The sequence below is a fragment of the Erithacus rubecula genome, assembly GCF_903797595.1.
Source record: "Erithacus rubecula genome assembly, chromosome: 2".
NCBI lineage: Eukaryota > Metazoa > Chordata > Aves > Passeriformes > Muscicapidae > Erithacus > Erithacus rubecula.
The window spans coordinates 108986895-109004418 of record NC_136685.1 but is presented as its reverse complement, the minus strand read 5'-3'; the positions used below and the strand labels follow the sequence as shown (position 1 = coordinate 109004418).

Below are 17524 nucleotides of genomic sequence, written 5' to 3'. Positions count from 1 at the left end.
GTTGTTATTCCCTGGACTGTCCCCAAGGTGGGATGCACACACACACACACACACACACACACCCCAGCAGCCTGCCCTGTGCCCACAGAAGGAGGCACGGCCCATAAGGGGACACAGAATCACCCTGTTTGTAAACCTGATCGTTGATTTGAGAGCAAACAAGCTGCTGCTGAAAGAAAAAAAAAAAAAAAAGAAAAAAAAAGGCAAGAGTCATCCCGAGGCATTCAGCAATGAGCTATGCGAGGCACAGCCTCAAACCACAGGAAGCCCTGATAGCCCATGAAGTAATAAATATTTTTCTATAAATACCAGCGATTTTATTGCCTCTTTCATCCAGAAAGAACCCTGGCTGGCTCTTACGCACTGCCTGCTCAATTTGGTGATTGCTTCTCGTGGCCACCGAAACACCAGGTGTCCCCAGGGCTGAGCAGCAGCAGAGGGTTAACTGGCAGCACAGGCAGCTCCAGCAGGGAAGGGCTGTCCTGCCCCATCCTGCCTCTCTGCTCCCACCCCCACTGCCCCCTGAAACAGGGCTGCAGGAGAAACAGCCTGAAAAAGGCACAAATGCACAAATGCAGTGTGTACTGCTTCTCTGGTCTGTTTGCTCGTGTGTGTGTCCAGCTGTGAATCAAGGAGGGAAGAAATTCTGTCCAGTGAAGGCTGCAGACCAGGAAAGGACAAGGAAGGTGGGTGCTGCTGCCTTCCTTTAGCCACCCAAGACCCCAGAGCCTCTGGCAGAGGCCGAGCCAGAAGCCAGCCCTGTGCCAGCCCAGCTTGTTTTCCAAGCTGGAACACGGACACTGTGTCCCCTCTGCTCCTCCTGTACAACAGGCCTCCCCAAATCCTGAGCTCACCACAAGCCTGGCAATGCAGACACTTTTCTCATCTTTTCAGGGAGAGGGGAGAGCTGCCAGCCCTCACCCAGCTTTATCCAAGGCTGCCACCTTAAGCTGCTCTACCTCAGCAGATGCAAACTTATTTAAATGCTCTTAAATAAAATGGGACCAGGAGTAGCCTGAGCTGCTGCAAACTGCTTGTACATGAAAACCACATCAGCTGGGCAGCCTTGTGAGCCACCCTGCCCCTGGTGTGTGACCAGAGGAGGTTTGTCACTGCCGGGGGCTGGCCAAAAGCATCACTCCTTCAGCAGAGACACATCCCGGTGTGCACACTGCTCCTGCCTGCCTCAGGGCACAGGGATGGGCTGAAACCAGCTCGTTCCATGGGCAGCTCCACCTGGCAGCAGGGTTTCAGCCCTTGGAACGGGCTCGGGGATTCTTCCCGGCCGATGTGCATCACTTGGGCTCCGCCTGAATCCCAAACGCTTCTCTCCAGAGCAAACCCCAGCCCCGTGTTAGTCACATCTGGCCCCCAGCAGGTGGTTTTTTCGTGCAGAAGACTCCTGTAGAAGACAAATATAGAGTGTTTCTTTCACAGAGTGGCATCCACGGCGATTCCCTCCCTTCTGCTTCCACCGGCAGACGGAGTCGCTCGGAGCCTGTCCCGCCCACACTCCGGCTTATCGTGGGAGGGAAGGGGAATTCTCCTGTCTCACGCTCCCCTGAAGCTGAGATGTCTCAGGAGCTCGTACTCACCACACTAAAGGCATTCCCTACCCTGCCCTGTGGTTCTGGATTCGGGATTCCCATGTAGCCCCAGCCGCCGTTCCCAAGGCAGGGAGCTCCCACCTGGCACAAGCAGCCCTGCAATGGGACCAGAGCTTTGTGATGGAGGTGAAATGACTCTGCAGTGACACTCAGGGCCACATTCTCAAGGAGTTACAGGCTTCAAAGGGACATTTCAATTCAAAGGGAGTTCCTCGAGCACAGTGCTGTGTGGTGTCAGCAATGGGGCTTTCAGCCCAAGCCCCTCTCGCCCCTCAGTGAGTTGGCTGCTCTCCCATGGCATCAGCCTGAGCCAGCAGTGGCACAGTCAGGATCTCGGGATCTCGGGATCTCTGTCCTCAGCTGCAGTGACTCGCTGTAGCGTTTGACAGCGCCAGAGTTGTTTACCATGGGATAAAATCTGCCCTGCCAGAGGGAAGGGAGTGTGCCCTACCCGGAAAAAACACAAACCAAAACAGAACACCTCTTCCATAGTTACATCCTAGGCCAGCTGACAGCTCCAGTTACTGCCCGAGTGGGAGCTGGCTCTGCCTGCCCCAGGCCAACATTGCTACAGTCGTGTGCGGGAGCACAAGCAGTAAATGTGTAAGAGCTGGAAACTTGGGAATGTTGGAAACCGACATCCTGGTCAAGTTCAGAACTGGCAGAAACTGTTTCAGGAGAGGGAGGGTGCACATTGCTGCCCCCAGACTGAGACTGTCTTTATTGAGAAAGCTAGGGAACCAACCAGGAACACTGACAAGGATGTTTGATTTCACTTCAGTCTGTGTCCAGCGAGCCAGGGAGGTCTTGGGGAACCGCTGGACCTTAGGAACCCCCTTAGTGCTGGGGCTGCTCAGTACAGCACAGGTGAGGGTCGGTACTGTGATGATGCTGGTCAGTGCAGCACAGGTGAGGGTCATTGCTGTGATGATGCTGGTCAGTGCAGCACAGGTGAGGATCGGTACTGTGATGATGATGCTGGTCAGTGCAGCACAGGTGAGGGTCGGTACTGTGATGATGCTGGTCAGTGCAGCACAGGTGAGGGTCATTGCTGTGATGATGCTGGTCAGTGCAGCACAGGTGAGGGTCATTGCTGTGATGATGCTGGTCAGTGCAGCACAGGTGAGGGTCGGTACTGTGATGATGCTGGTCAGTGCAGCACAGGTGAGGGTCGGTACTGTGATGATGCTGGTCAGTGCAGCACAGGTGAGGATCGGTACTGTGATGATGCTGGTCAGTGCGGCACAGGTGAGGGTCGGTACTGTGATGATGCTGGTCAGTGCAGCACAGGTGAGGGTCATTGCTGTGATGATGCTGGTCAGTGCAGCACAGGTGAGGATCGGTAGTGTGATGATGCTGGTCAGTGCAGCACAGGTGAGGGTCGGTACTGTGATGATGCTGGTCAGTGCAGCACAGGTGAGGGTCGTTGCTGTGCTGATGATGCTCACGGTATAGCGCAGGGGAGGCAGCCAGCCCGGGCGATGCCCAGCGAAGGAGCGATGCCCGGCCAGCCCAGTAACACGGCGCAGGGCCGGTTCCGTGCCCGCTCGTGGCGCCGGTGAGGAGGGGCCGGTGCCGCCCCGCAGGGCGGGCGGAGGCGGCGCTGCGGGCTCGGCGGGGCTCGGCGCGGCGCGGGGAGCGGTCGGAGCGCAGCGGAGCGGCCGCGATGGGCGCCCCGGGCTCGGCGGCGGAGCGGCGGCCGCGGCGGCGGCGGGGGCAGGTGCTGCGGGCGCAGCTGTGCGCGCTGGCCGCGCTGGCCCTGCTGCTGGCCGCCTGCGCGGCGGGACGCGGCGGTGAGTGCGGGGCGAGCGGCGGCGACAGGGGCCCTGCCGGCTGGGGCGGCGCGGAACGCGGCGGGGACGGGGGAGCGGCGGGGAGGAGCGGGGCCCGCGGGTGAGGGGCCCGCAGCTCCGAGCAGGGGGCTCGGAGCAGGGAGAATGGAGCGTGGAGCCCGCAGCCCCGAGCTCGGAGAATGGAGCCCGCAGCCCCGAGCTCGGAGAATGGAGCCCGCAGCCCCGAGCTCGGAGAATGGAGCCCGCAGCCCCGAGCTCGGAGGATGGAGCCCGCAGCCCGGAGCACAGAGCTCGGAGCACGGAGCTCGGAGAATAGGGAATGGAGCTCGGAGCTCGGGGTACGCAGCCTGCAGCCCGGAGCACGGAGCATGGGGAATGAAGCACGGAGCTCGGAGAATGGAGCCCGGAGCCCCGAGCTCGGAGCTCAGAGCATGGAGTCGCGAGCACGGGGCCCGGAGCTCGGAGGATGGAGTACGGGGTCTGGGGCCCGGAGCTCGGAGAATGGAGCTCGGAGCCCCGGTCTCGGAGCCGAGCCGTGCTGGGGCCGCGGCGCTCGGTCGGAAGCCGTTCTCGCTGTTGGTTCGCGGATGTAAGCAGGGTCTAGGCGAGGCTTATTCGCCTTTAAGAGCAGAGGAGCGTACGCCTCCGTGACTCGAATTTGCTTTTTGAATAAACAGACGTGTCTGAAGGGTTTCACGGTGTCCAGCATGGTGTGAGGAATGCTCTCATGTTCGGGGAAGAGCACAAACACCAGCTACGGCTTGGACGCGGGGTTTCTCGTGGAGTGTGACGATGTTGGGATGCGTTTTTAGGATTCGAGACTTTTGCGCCTTCGATTTGGTCCAATTGTCTTTGTTCTGTTTTGGTTTTTTTGTGGTTTTTTTTTCAATTCATGTCTCCTAACATTACGCTTTTTCTCATAAACGTGGTGGTTGCTTTCAGGAAAAACCTCAGCGTCGTTGTAAGTAAACAGGAGTTTATGCATGTGCTGAGCTGTGTTCAAGCCTGCTTGCGTGAAGATGCGGTGTGTGACCCCGATATCCATCCATCCCTCCTGCACCTGAGCTCAGAGCTGCCGGCAGCAGGGCTGTGCTCTGTTCCCATCAGCAGGAGGGCTGGCTGCATGCTGCTGCCTTTGCACACAAAATATCAGTAGATGTGGCAAGGGTGGTTTCCACACGTGCTTTAGAAGGGCACAGGGTGTGCTGGTCCCACGGCAGGTTTTGGGGTGCCTGCCTGTGCAGAGGAGCTCCACCTGCTGTAAAGGCTGCTGCCACAGGTGTGCTGGTGCTCCCCAGCAGCAGAGCCGGGTCTGGGAAGCTGCTGTGCTTCAGTCTGGGAGCCTGTCTGGCTGTGATCAGTGTTAATTTCAGTGTGGAGTGTGCTGTGCAGGGTGATGGGGAGAGCAGTCGGGTCATAAGAGGGGATTGCCCACACCGGGTGGGCTCTGTGGGGCTGCAGCCTGCTGCTCTCCAGCATCACTTGGAGTTGTGCCCAGGAGCTGGGGAGGTGCATTTCTGTGGGGCTGCTGCAGTGTTTTTCCCATATAAAATTGCAGTGTTCAGGATCCCACACAAACTTTGCATCCTGAATGGCAGAGGGTGCCACGCACAGGGATGCTGCGGTGCCTGCTGCCCCTGCAGAGCCTTGGTGTGGTCCAGCTGAGTGCTGCAGGTTTCTGTGTCAGTCCCCCTGCCCTCAGGCACCGTTTCAGCCTGCCCTGGTTCTGGAGGGGCTGTGCTTTTTGGCTTTTTGTGTCACTGCTGGCCTGGGTGTCGGGGCCAGGTTCTGGTGTGAGGTGTGTGTGCTGGCACGTCCTGCAGGGAACAGGCTGCAGCCCCTCTGGAGAGCAGGTAACCAATAAACCACCTGGAGCAGGCTCGGGGACAGGGCAGCAGTCTGGGGCTCTGCTCTGCTGGCTCCCCCTGCTCTTCTGAGGGCTTTCATCACATCCCTCCGTGTCTCCTTTGGCTGGGTCCCGAGCACGGGTGAAGCCAGTCTGGGATCTCCTGATGTTTGGTAACAAAGTGTTTAAACACCGTGCTGCTCTGTGAGGCTCACTCCTGTGATCCCTGTATCCCACTAGGGTCAAGCTCTGGGAAATAGGGGCGGTGCTGGGGGGAAATCCAAGTGCACAGGGTTTGTCTGGGTGATGGTCCCACGGCTGGGGTGCCCTTGTCTCACTGAGTCTGTGTTTGGGCTCTGGCTTTAGGGAGGTCACCCTGCTAAGTGAGAGGTGTAACTGAGCCCAAACACAGCCCTGCAGACCCCAATCCAGCTGCCACCCATGCAGAAAGGCTCAAAGTGTGACGTTGGATTTATTTTTTTCACCCCTTCTTTATCCCCCTCATCAGTATGACTCGAATTCCCTATTCTAAAGAGAGGGAGGAGTGGAGACTTCATTATGTGAGACCATCCTCTAAATTGTAATGATTCAGGTTTTTCAAGAGAGGCTTCTGAGTCAGGGGCATCAGTCAGTGGGGTTTTTCTCTTCTTTGTGTCTGACTTTGGCAGGGTGGTGAGGAAAGGCTGGCTCTGATTCTGCAGCCCTTACTCATGGGGAGGGACTCATCCCAGCAGGTGGTGATTCAGGTGGGGAGGATTTGGGTTAGTTTTGAGTCTTGTTTTAACTGGATGGGAGTGGAGTGTTGAGGATGGTGGAGCAGGGCCTGTTGGAGGAGCTTGGGCTGGAATGGGCCAGGTGGGATGGAATGACCCAGGCAGGCTGCTCTCCCCTGACTGCTCTGTCACCAGCCCTGCCTCACAGGGCTTTTCTTTGCACATCTCCTGACTGCCCAAACAGCCCTCAGGAGCTGTGGTGGGACAGATCCCCATCCTCTAGCTGGGGGCTGGAGCCCAAACTCCCTGCTTTCACCGGGATGTTTTGGTTTGTGTGAGCCGAGGAGCCCAGAGCTCTGGAGGTCACTCAATCAAAGCACCAGAACAGTTGTTTTCCTCACCTCTGCAGCAGTGAGCAATCCCAGCCCAGAGGTGCTGCTGGAGCCCTGGATGTGGGAATTTACCCTCACAAACTCGGGGGAGGCAGCAGCCAGAGTGTGGTATGTGACCCCTTTGGCAGGGAGAGTGTTTGGCCTTGCAGGAAGTGACTGGATCATTTATTCAATGCTCACTCAAGGTCCTGCACCCACAGCTGGCTGAGGCTGGGCCCCGTGTGGGGAGCAGGGGTGGGGCTCCCTGGCAGAGAGAGGATGAGGATTTGGGGTGCTTGGAATGAGGATTTAGGATGCTCAGGATCAGGATGCAAGGTGCTCAGGGTGAGGATTTGGGGTCCTTGGGATGAGGGTGCTCAGGATGAGGATTTGGGATGCTCAGGATGAGGATGCTCGGGATCAGGATGTTGAGGATGAGGGTTTGGGATGCTCGTGATGAGGATGTTCAGGATGCTCAGGATCAGGATGCAAGGTGCTCAGGGTGAGGATTTGGGGTCCTTGGGATGAGGGTGCTCAGAATGAGGATTAGGGATGCTTGAGGTCAGGATGCTCAGGATGAGGATTTGGGATGCTCAGGATGAGGATTTGGGATGCTCAGGATGAGGATTTGGGATGCTCAGGATGAGGATGCTCAGGGTGCTTGGGATCAGGATGCTCAGGGTGCTTGGGATGCAGGATACTCAGGATGAGGATTTGGGATGCCCTGGATGAGGATGTTCAGGATGCTCAGGATCAGAATGCAGGGTGCTTGGGATGCAGGATGCTCAGGATCAGGGTGCTTGGGATGTAGGATGCTCTGGATGAGGATTTGGGATGCTCAGGATGCTCAGAATGCTTGGGATCGGGATGCAGGATGCTCAGGATGAGGATGTTCAGGATCGGGATGCAGGATCCTCAGGATGAGGATTTGGCATGCCCTGGATGAGGATTTGGGATGCTCAGGATCAGAATGCAGGGTGCTTGGGATGCAGGATCCTCAGGATGAGGATTTGGGATGCTCAGGATCAGAATGCAGGGTGCTTGGGATGCAGGATGCTCTGGATGAGGATTTGGGATACTCAGGATGCTTGGGATCAGGACGCAGGATGCTCAGGATGAGGATTTGGGATGCTCAGGATGAGGATGATCAGGATGCAGGGTGCTTGGGATGCAGGATGCTCTGGATGAGGATTTGGGATACTCAGGATGCTTGGGATCAGGACGCAGGATGCTCAGGATGAGGATTTGGGATGCTCAGGATGAGGATGATCAGGATGCAGGGTGCTTGGGATGCAGGATGCTCTGGATGAGGATGCTCAGGATGAGGATTTGGGATGCTCAGGATCAGGATGCAGGGTGCTTGGGATGCAGGATGCTCAGGATGAGGGTTTGGCATGCCCTGGATGAGGATGCAGGAAGCTCAGCAGCTCTGGCTCCAGCAGGGTGTGAGGGCAGAGCACTGCTGGCTGCCCCAGCTGCTCAGCAGCAGAGAGAACTCCAGGCTGGGAGAGCTGCAGGAGGCTCAGCAGTTCAGAAGCATCCTCAGCATCCTCAGGATGTTCCTTTGGCCCAGCAGAGCCCTTGGGTGGTGGCTGTGTGTGGGACAGCAGAGCTCATGGGCAGGTGGGCATGGTTGGCTTTAGCACTTCCCTCCTGCTGCTGGTCTCAAATAGTCCATACCTAGAGAAGGCAGCTGGTCACACTGTCCATTTCTGGTCAGAGATCCCCAAAAGAGTCAGCTGAGCCTGTCAGGTATCCATGTGGCAGGTGTTTGTGCCTGCCCCCCTCTCGTGGGGACATAAAATCTGTGTCCATTATTTATAACCTAATGTATTCATCATGCATTTTATCCATGCTCTTTCTGCTGATCTCATAACAGGTATTGAGCTCATTTAGGAGATCAGCATCCAGCCCTGCAGTTGGAAAACTCCCCTCACCCTGGACCTGACCTGCTTCCAGGTGTGTTAGCCTGTCCCAGGGCTCTTTTCTCTGTTTTATCTCTGTTCCTTGAATTGGTGGCAGCTGCCTGGTGGGTAGGAAGATCACTGGGGTTTTCCTGGTTTCTGTTCCTTTGGAGAGGTTCAAGTCACCCCTTCTGCATTTCCATAGGAAATTCAGTTTTCATAGAGCCTTCCCTAATATAAAACCTGAATAAAACAGCCAGGTTTCTGTGCCTGGAGACTTGAGAGTTGTGTGTTTTGGAATGCAAACCACATGGGGCTTGCAGGAGTGCAGGGTCTGAGGGATGCCCCTTAGGATGCAGAGCCAGGCAGATGTGCAGCTAAAAACTAATTAGACACTTTAAAGTTTATTCTTTTCCTAGACTTGCCTTCCTTGCCCTTCTCTAAAGCAGTCCCTGGGGCTTTGGAGAGCACTGGGGATGTTCAAAAGGTCTGTTTGCCCTGGGTTTTCTCAGCTGGAGCCCAGTCAGACCATGCCAGGAGTGCCTGGTACCCTCATCCCAGGTGCCAAGCTTTTCTATGGAAGACTGTAAATACCAGGATTTCTCAGTGTGTCTGATTGTAGGGGTAAAAGAAGGGAAGGGAGTGGGACAGGATATTGCATCCAGCAGAAGGGACTGGACTCCAGGCTGGATAAAAAACTGAGGCTTGATGTGAACTGGAGATGTTTAAGCTGGGTTTTTCTTGCTGTATTTCTTTTGGGTTTGTTTTTCTTTTTTAGGTTTGGTGTTTTGTTACTGTTTTTCGGGTTTTTTTTTTTTGTTTTTTTTGGTGGGGTGTGGCTGGTTTTTTTGTGTTCTTGGGACTAGGAGCATTGTAGCAAGGACTCCAGGGAAAGGTCCTGGGTCTTGTTCTTCTGGAAAAAGGGAAGCATTGAAGAGGAGTCCAGATGTGGTGTCCAGGGAGAAAGCTGTGTGAGACAGCTCTTGCTGGGACTTTATTCGCCTTTTATGGCTTTTTTGGATAGCATGCAATGTCATCTGCCTACAAGCCTTGCTTGTGGGAAGCAGATGGTCCCCAGGTCCTGGAGGAGAGGGGAGCAGGGAGTGTCTGCAGCTGTGCCCCACACTGTCCTGCTCAGCTTCCAGGTCCTGTGGATGGGAGTGTGTGGGGAAGGGGAAACACCTTCCTTTAGTAGGGAAAAACCTCCTGGGCACCAAGGAGTGTCAGGAGGAGATTGGAGGCTGGGTTTGGGTATTGGGTGTCCTGTGCTCAGGTGTGTGAGGTGGCTGGGATGTAGAGCTGGTACAACAGGGTGTGCAGGACACAGGGCAGGGCTGTGTGTGTGTGTGTGACAGGGGCACGGGGCTGTGTGTGTGTGTGTGTGACAGGGGCACGGGGCTGTGTGTGTGTGTGTGACAGGGGCACGGGGCTGTGTGTGTGTGACAGGGGCACGGGGCTGTGTGTGTGTGTGTGTGTGTGACAGGGGCACGGGGCTGTGTGTGTCTGACAGGGGCACGGGGCTGTGTGTGTGACAGGGGCACGGGGCTGTGTGTGTGTGTGTGTGTGTGACAGGGGCACGGGGCTGTGTGTGTGTGACAGGGGCACGGGGCTGTGTATGTGTGACAGGGGCACGGGGCTGTGTGTGTGTGTGTGTGTGACAGGGGCACGGGGCTGTGTGTGTGTGTGTGACAGGGGCACGGGGCTGTGTATGTGTGACAGGGGCACGGGGCTGTGTGTGTGTGTGTGTGACAGGGGCACGGGGCTGTGTGTGTGTGTGTGTGACAGGGGCACGGGGCTGTGTGTGTGTGTGTGACAGGGGCACGGGGCTGTGTGTGTGTGACAGGGGCACGGGGCTGTGTGTGTGACAGGGGCACGGGGCTGTGTGTGTGGTGTGGTGTGTGTGACAGGGGCACGGGGCTGTGTGTGTGTGTGTGACAGGGGCACGGGGCTGTGTGTGTGTGTGACAGGGGCACGGGGCTGTGTGTGTGTGTGTGACAGGGGCACGGGGCTGTGTGTGTGTGTGTGACAGGGGCACGGGGCTGTGTGTGTGTGTGACAGGGGCACGGGGCTGTGTGTGTGTGTGTGACAGGGGCACGGGGCTGTGTGTGTGTGTGTGACAGGGGCACGGGGCTGTGTGTGTGTGTGTGACAGGGGCACGGGGCTGTGTGTGTGTGTGTGACAGGGGCACGGGGCTGTGTATGTGTGACAGGGGCACGGGGCTGTGTGTGTGTGTGTGTGACAGGGGCACGGGGCTGTGTGTGTGTGTGTGACAGGGGCACGGGGCTGTGTGTGTGTGTGACAGGGGCACGGGGCTGTGTATGTGTGACAGGGGCACGGGGCTGTGTGTGTGTGTGTGACGGGCACGGGGCTGTGTGTGTGTGTGTGACAGGGGCACGGGGCTGTGTGTGTGTCTGTGACAGGGGCACGGGGCTGTGTGTGTGTGTGTGTGTGTGACAGGGGCACGGGGCTGTGTGTGTGTGTGACAGGGGCACGGGGCTGTGTGTGTGTGACAGGGGCACGGGGCTGTGTGTGTGTATGTGTGACAGGGGCACGGGGCTGTGTGTGTGTGTGTGACGGGCACGGGGCTGTGTGTGTGTGTGTGACAGGGGCACGGGGCTGTGTGTGTGTGTGTGACAGGGGCACGGGGCTGTGTGTGTGTGTGACAGGGGCACGGGGCTCTGTGTGTGTGTGTGACAGGGGCACGGGGCTGTGTGTGTGTATGTGTGACAGGGGCACGGGGCTGTGTGTGTGTGTGACAGGGGCACGGGGCTGTGTGTGTGTGTGTGACAGGGGCACGGGGCTGTGTGTGTGTGTGTGACAGGGGCACGGGGCTGTGTGTGTGTGTGACAGGGGCACGGGGCTGTGTGTGTGTGTGTGACAGGGGCACGGGGCTGTGTGTGTGTGTGTGACAGGGGCACGGGGCTGTGTGTGTGTGTGTGTCAGGGGCACGGGGCTGTGTGTGTGTGTGTGACAGGGGCACGGGGCTGTGTGTGTGTGTGTGTGACAGGGGCACGGGGCTGTGTGTGTGTGTGTGACAGGGGCACGGGGCTGTGTGTGTGTGACAGGGGCACGGGGCTGTGTGTGTGTGTGTGTGACAGGGGCACGGGGCTGTGTATGTGTGACAGGGGCACGGGGCTGTGTGTGTGTGTGTGACAGGGGCACGGGGCTGTGTGTGTGTGACAGGGGCACGGGGCTGTGTGTGTGTGTGTGTGACAGGGGCACGGGGCTGTGTATGTGTGACAGGGGCACGGGGCTGTGTGTGTGTGTGTGACAGGGGCACGGGGCTGTGTATGTGTGACAGGGGCACGGGGCTGTGTGTGTGTGTGTGACGGGCACGGGGCTGTGTGTGTGTCTGTGACAGGGGCACGGGGCTGTGTGTGTGTGTGTGACAGGGGCACGGGGCTGTGTATGTGTGACAGGGGCACGGGGCTGTGTGTGTGTGTGTGACGGGCACGGGGCTGTGTGTGTGTCTGTGACAGGGGCACGGGGCTGTGTGTGTGTGTGACAGGGGCACGGGGCTGTGTGTGTGTGTGTGACAGGGGCACGGGGCTGTGTGTGTGTGTGTGACAGGGGCACGGGGCTGTGTGTGTGTGTGACAGGGGCACGGGGCTGTGTGTGTGTGTGTGACAGGGGCACGGGGCTGTGTGTGTGTGTGTGTGTGTGACAGGGGCACGGGGCTGTGTATGTGTGACAGGGGCACGGGGCTGTGTGTGTGTGTGTGTGACAGGGGCACGGGGCTGTGTGTGTGTGTGTGACAGGGGCACGGGGCTGTGTGTGTGTGTGTGACAGGGGCACGGGGCTGTGTGTGTGTGTGTGACGGGCACGGGGCTGTGTGTGTGTGTGTGTGTGACAGGGGCACGGGGCTGTGTGTGTGTGACAGGGGCACGGGGCTGTGTGTGTGTGTGTGACAGGGGCACGGGGCTGTGTGTGTGTGACAGGGGCACGGGGCTGTGTGTGTGTGTGTGTGTGTGACAGAGGCACGGGGCTGTGTGTGTGTGTGTGACAGGGGCACGGGGCTGTGTGTGTGTGTGTGTGTGACAGGGGCACGGGGCTGTGTGTGTGTGTGTGTGACAGGGGCACGGGGCTGTGTGTGTGTGTGTGACAGGGGCACGGGGCTGTGTGTGTGTGTGACAGGGGCACGGGGCTGTGTGTGTGTGTGTGACGGGCACGGGGCTGTGTGTGTGTGTGTGACAGGGGCACGGGGCTGTGTGTGTGTATGTGTGACAGGGCACGGGGCTGTGTGTGTGTGTGACAGGGGCACGGGGCTGTGTGTGTGTGTGTGACAGGGGCACGGGGCTGTGTGTGTGTGTGACAGGGGCACGGGGCTGTGTGTGTGTGTGTGACAGGGGCACGGGGCTGTGTGTGTGTGTGTGACAGGGGCACGGGGCTGTGTGTGTGTGTGTGACAGGGGCACGGGGCTGTGTGTGTGTGTGTGACAGGGGCACGGGGCTGTGTGTGTGTGTGACAGGGGCACGGGGCTGTGTGTGTGTGTGTGACGGGCACGGGGCTGTGTGTGTGTGTGTGACAGGGGCACGGGGCTGTGTGTGTGTGACAGGGGCACGGGGCTGTGTGTGTGTGTGTGTGTGTGTGTGTGACAGGGGGCACGGGGCTGTGTGTGTGTGTGTATGTGTGACAGGGGCACGGGGCTGTGTGTGTGTGTGTGTGACAGGGGCACGGGGCTGTGTGTGTGTGACAGGGGCACGGGGCTGTGTGTGTGTGTGTGACAGGGGCACGGGGCTGTGTGTGTGTGTGTGACAGGGGCACGGGGCTGTGTGTGTGTGTGTGTGACAGGGGCACGGGGCTGTGTGTGTGTGTGTGACAGGGGCACGGGGCTGTGTGTGTGTGACAGGGGCACGGGGCTGTGTGTGTGTGTGTGTGTGACAGGGGCACGGGGCTGTGTGTGTGTGTGTATGTGTGACAGGGGCACGGGGCTGTGTGTGTGTGTGTATGTGTGACAGGGGCACGGGGCTGTGTGTGTGTGTGTGACAGGGGCACGGGGCTGTGTGTGTGTGTGTGACAGGGGCACGGGGCTGTGTGTGTGTGTGACAGGGGCACGGGGCTGTGTGTGTGTGTGACAGGGGCACGGGGCTGTGTGTGTGTGTGTGTGACAGGGGCACGGGGCTGTGTGTGTGTATGTGTGACAGGGGCACGGGGCTGTGTGTGTGTGTGTGTGACAGGGGCACGGGGCTGTGTGTGTGTGTGTGACAGGGGCACGGGGCTGTGTGTGTGTGTGTGACAGGGGCACGGGGCTGTGTGTGTGTGTGACAGGGGCACGGGGCTGTGTGTGTGTGTGTGACGGGCACGGGGCTGTGTGTGTGTGACAGGGGCACGGGGCTGTGTGTGTGTGACAGGGGCACGGGGCTGTGTGTGTGTGTGTGTGTGTGACAGGGGCACGGGGCTGTGTGTGTGTGTGTGACAGGGGCACGGGGCTGTGTGTGTGTGTGTGTGACAGGGGCACGGGGCTGTGTGTGTGTGTGTGACAGGGGCACGGGGCTGTGTGTGTGTGTGTGACAGGGGCACGGGGCTGTGTGTGTGTGACAGGGGCACGGGGCTGTGTGTGTGTGTGACAGGGGCACGGGGCTGTGTGTGTGTGTGACAGGGGCACGGGGCTGTGTGTGTGTGTGTGACAGGGGCACGGGGCTGTGTGTGTGTGTGACAGGGGCACGGGGCTGTGTGTGTGTGTGTGACAGGGGCACGGGGCTGTGTGTGTGTGTGACAGGGGCACGGGGCTGTGTGTGTGTGTGTGACGGGCACGGGGCTGTGTGTGTGTGTGTGACAGGGGCACGGGGCTGTGTGTGTGTATGTGTGACAGGGGCACGGGGCTGTGTGTGTGTGTGACAGGGGCACGGGGCTGTGTGTGTGTGTGTGACAGGGGCACGGGGCTGTGTGTGTGTGTGTGACAGGGGCACGGGGCTGTGTGTGTGTATGTGTGACAGGGGCACGGGGCTGTGTGTGTGTGTGACAGGGGCACGGGGGTGTGTGTGTGTGTGTGGCAGGGGCACGGGGCTGTGTGTGTGTGTGTGACAGGGGCACGGGGCTGTGTGTGTGTGTGTGTGACAGGGGCACGGGGCTGTGTGTGTGTGTGTGTGTGACAGGGGCACGGGGCTGTGTGTGTGTGTGACAGGGTCACAGGGCTGGGTTTGCAGGTTTATGTCCCAAATGGAACATTTTGCTGTCCCAGGGCTCCTCTCCTTTCCCAGCATCAGGCATCATCTCTCTAGGAGATCTGCTAACAGGTTTCTGTGGCTCCCTTGGGTGGGAGCCTGCTCAAGTCCAGGAGATGAATATTTCTGATATTCAGGCCAAAAACATGCTGAGTGAGCTGCAAACAGCTGAAGGGTCTGCTGCTGAAATCATCCTCATTCAGGGGTAAACTCAGCTGGCTTTTCCCTAAGAAGGCCAGAACATCCTTTAGCCTAAAGCAGGGGCAGAAACAAGCCTTACATGGACATGGCTTTTTCCTCTGCCAGGACCTGCTCTGCACTTCTCTGCCTGCTGGGTGATTTGTGTGCTGCTGAGGAAAGAAGCTGCTCTAAATGAGGGTTTTTAAAAACTCCCCCAATAGCAGGCTGGGTTTTTTGTTCCATTTTTGAGAGCCCTGTGTCTCTGGGCTGGCAGAGGAGCTGGGGGCTCGGGGCTGGCAGCTCCCATGTTGGAATTGGCTGTGGGGGCACAGTGCCAGCTGACACCAGCTGGGAATCTGGACAGCACAGCCTCTGCAAGGTCACCTCTGGGGCCAGCAGCAGGGCAGGGTCAGACCCAGCTCTGCAGAGTCTCCCTTGGGGTAAAGGAGGAATTCCTCTGCACCTCTTGGCTTGTTTTTTTTTTTTTTTTTTTTCTCTGTAGTGTTATTTATTTCCTAGAAGCACTGTGGAGCATTCCAGGCTGGCTTCCCTCCCCAGGCCTGGCACCTGCTGCCTCTGTGCCCCTTTTCCAGCAGGTAGGGGACAGTCCCCAGGTGGGAGGACAGGGTGCAGGTGCCACTCTGGGCAGGGATTGCATCCACAGCTCTGCTCTGTGATTCCCCTTGGCCACATCCCTCTGCTCCCTGAGTGCCAGATTGATTTTTACATTTGTTTGCTTACCTCTAGTAAATATGAGCAAGAGATGTCCTGAGGCTTCTCTATATGTATTTGTATGTAATTAAGGTGGGATTAATTGCTCTAAAATTGTGTTTAAGGGCCTGTTATGAGATCAGCAGATAGGAGCATGGGATAAAATGCATGATAAATACATTATGTTATAAATAATGGACACAGCCAGTGCACTGGCATCCCTGAAAGGTAATAGCTCTTTCAATATTTAATTAAGTAGGTACCTGAGGGAAAACACTGTGTGCTGTCACTCAGAACTGACAAAAACCATCCCAGGGGCTTTCTGAGCAGGAAAAGGGGAATTGCTGCTTAATTCCTGTGCCAAGCCTGGGCTCACACCTGTCCCAGCTCTGCACACTCCAGTCCCACTGTTTTATCCCTGTCCTTGTCCCACTGTAGTCTTGTTACCTTGAAAACTATATTGGTATTGAAATTTGGCATTGGAGCTCCCTTTCCCCTCATGCTTGTTTGCTTTTACTCCAAGACCCAGGTTTTTTTTCTTCATCTTTTGTGGAGAAAAGCATAAAAAAAAAAAAATCTCTCTTTTGTGATGTTTCTATCATCAGAGATACCAGAGTGGGAGCCAGGGCTTGTGACAGGCTTTTTTTCCTTTATTTCCTGGGATGGGTGCCTTGTTTTTAGTGCTCCTTCCATGGTTCCCTTCCCATTTTTTTTTCCCTTCTTTTTTTTAAATTTTTTTTTTGGGTAGAAGAGCTGCTGTGTTTCTTTCCCCAGCACATTTTTATGGTAGTTTTCAGATAATTTAATTCTGCATAATTACATTTTAGCTAGAAGTGTAAGAGAGAGCAAACCAACATAAAGTATTTTATTCCACTAAAACATTTCCTGTGACCCAAACCCAATGGTCAGTAATGGTCAGGCTGGTATGAATGCTACAGAAAATGTGAATTTCTGCCCAAGCTGGTAATGAGCAATGCTTGGAACACCCAGGAACAAGTTTAGTGTCTCAGTGGTGAGCCTGCAGAGGGTGGGCAGCCTTTCAGAGCTAAAACAAACCACAAGGCACATTTTGCTGTTGCCATGAGAGCGTGGAGCTGTTGCTGGACCTTCAGGGAGTGCTCCTTTTCTCCCTCCAGAATATCCCCTGGTATCTTAACTGCAGGAAGGGTTCAGGGAGATGGAGATAGTTCAGCTGGTTGTGGAATCAGCCCTCCAAACCCAGAGCCAGCACTGGGAGAACAATGGATGAAAGGGACAGACAGGGAGGAGGAAGGGCAGGCATCTTTGGGAAAAGCTCTGCTGCTTTTGGCTCCATCCAGCAGTGTGCATAGAAAGTAGTTTATTGTCAGAGAGCTGTGGATACCTGCCAGCTCTCAGAGCCCTGCCTGTGCAGCACAGCTTTGTGCCAGGCACAGGCACTGGTGACAGAGCTGTCCCTTCTTCTGGGCCAGTCCCTGCCTGTCAGCCCTCCCCTGCTCTATTTCCTGCCCATCATTCCTTCCCTGCTCCATCCCCTGTTCCATCCCCAGCCCATCATTCCTTCCCTGCTCCATCCCCTGCCCTTTATCTCTGCCCTGCTCCATGCCCTGCTCCATGCCCTGCTCCATGCCCTGCTCCATGCCCTGCTCCATGCCCTGCTCCATGCCCTGCCCTTTATCTCTGCCCTGCTCCATCCCCTGCCCTTTATCTCTCCCTTGCTCCATCCCCTGCCCTTTATCTCTGCCCTGCTCCATCCCCAGCCCATCATTCCTTCCCTGCTCCATCCCCTGCCCTGCTCCATCCCCTGCCCAGCATTCCTTTCCTGCTCCATCCCCAGCCCATCATTCCTTCCCTGCTCCATCCCCTGCCCTTTATCTCTGCCCAGCTCCATCCTCTGCCCTTTATCTCTGCCCAGCTCCATCCTCTGCCCTTTATCTCTGCCCAGCTCCATCCTCTGCCCTTTATCTCTGCCCAGCTCCATCCCCTGCCCTTTATCTCTGCCCCGCTCCATCCCCAGCCCATCATTCCTTCCCTGCTCCATCCCCTGCCCAGCTCCATCCCCTGCCCATCATTCCTTCCCAGCTCCATCCCCTGCCCATCATTCCTTCCCAGCTCCATCCCCTGCCCTTTATCTCTGCCCTGCTCCATCCCCTGCCCATCATTCCTTTCCTGCTCCATCCCCTGCCCTTTATCTCTCCCCAGCTCCATCCCCTGCCCTTTATCTCTGCCCAGCTCCATCCCCTGCCCTTTATCTCT

General features: G+C 57.4%; 1 protein-coding gene across 1 annotated transcript in view; it reads left to right on the top strand.

Annotated features, from left to right (window-relative positions):
- Window positions 1-3225: 3225 nt before the first annotated feature.
- Window positions 3226-17524, top strand: part of SLC24A3 (solute carrier family 24 member 3) — a 66127-nt gene continuing 51828 nt past the window's right edge. The window contains exon 1 of the mRNA XM_079297803.1: window positions 3226-3400. Within this exon, the coding sequence (XP_079153929.1) occupies window positions 3274-3400 (127 nt within the window). The 5' untranslated portion in view covers window positions 3226-3273. The remainder of the gene's footprint in view (window positions 3401-17524) is intronic.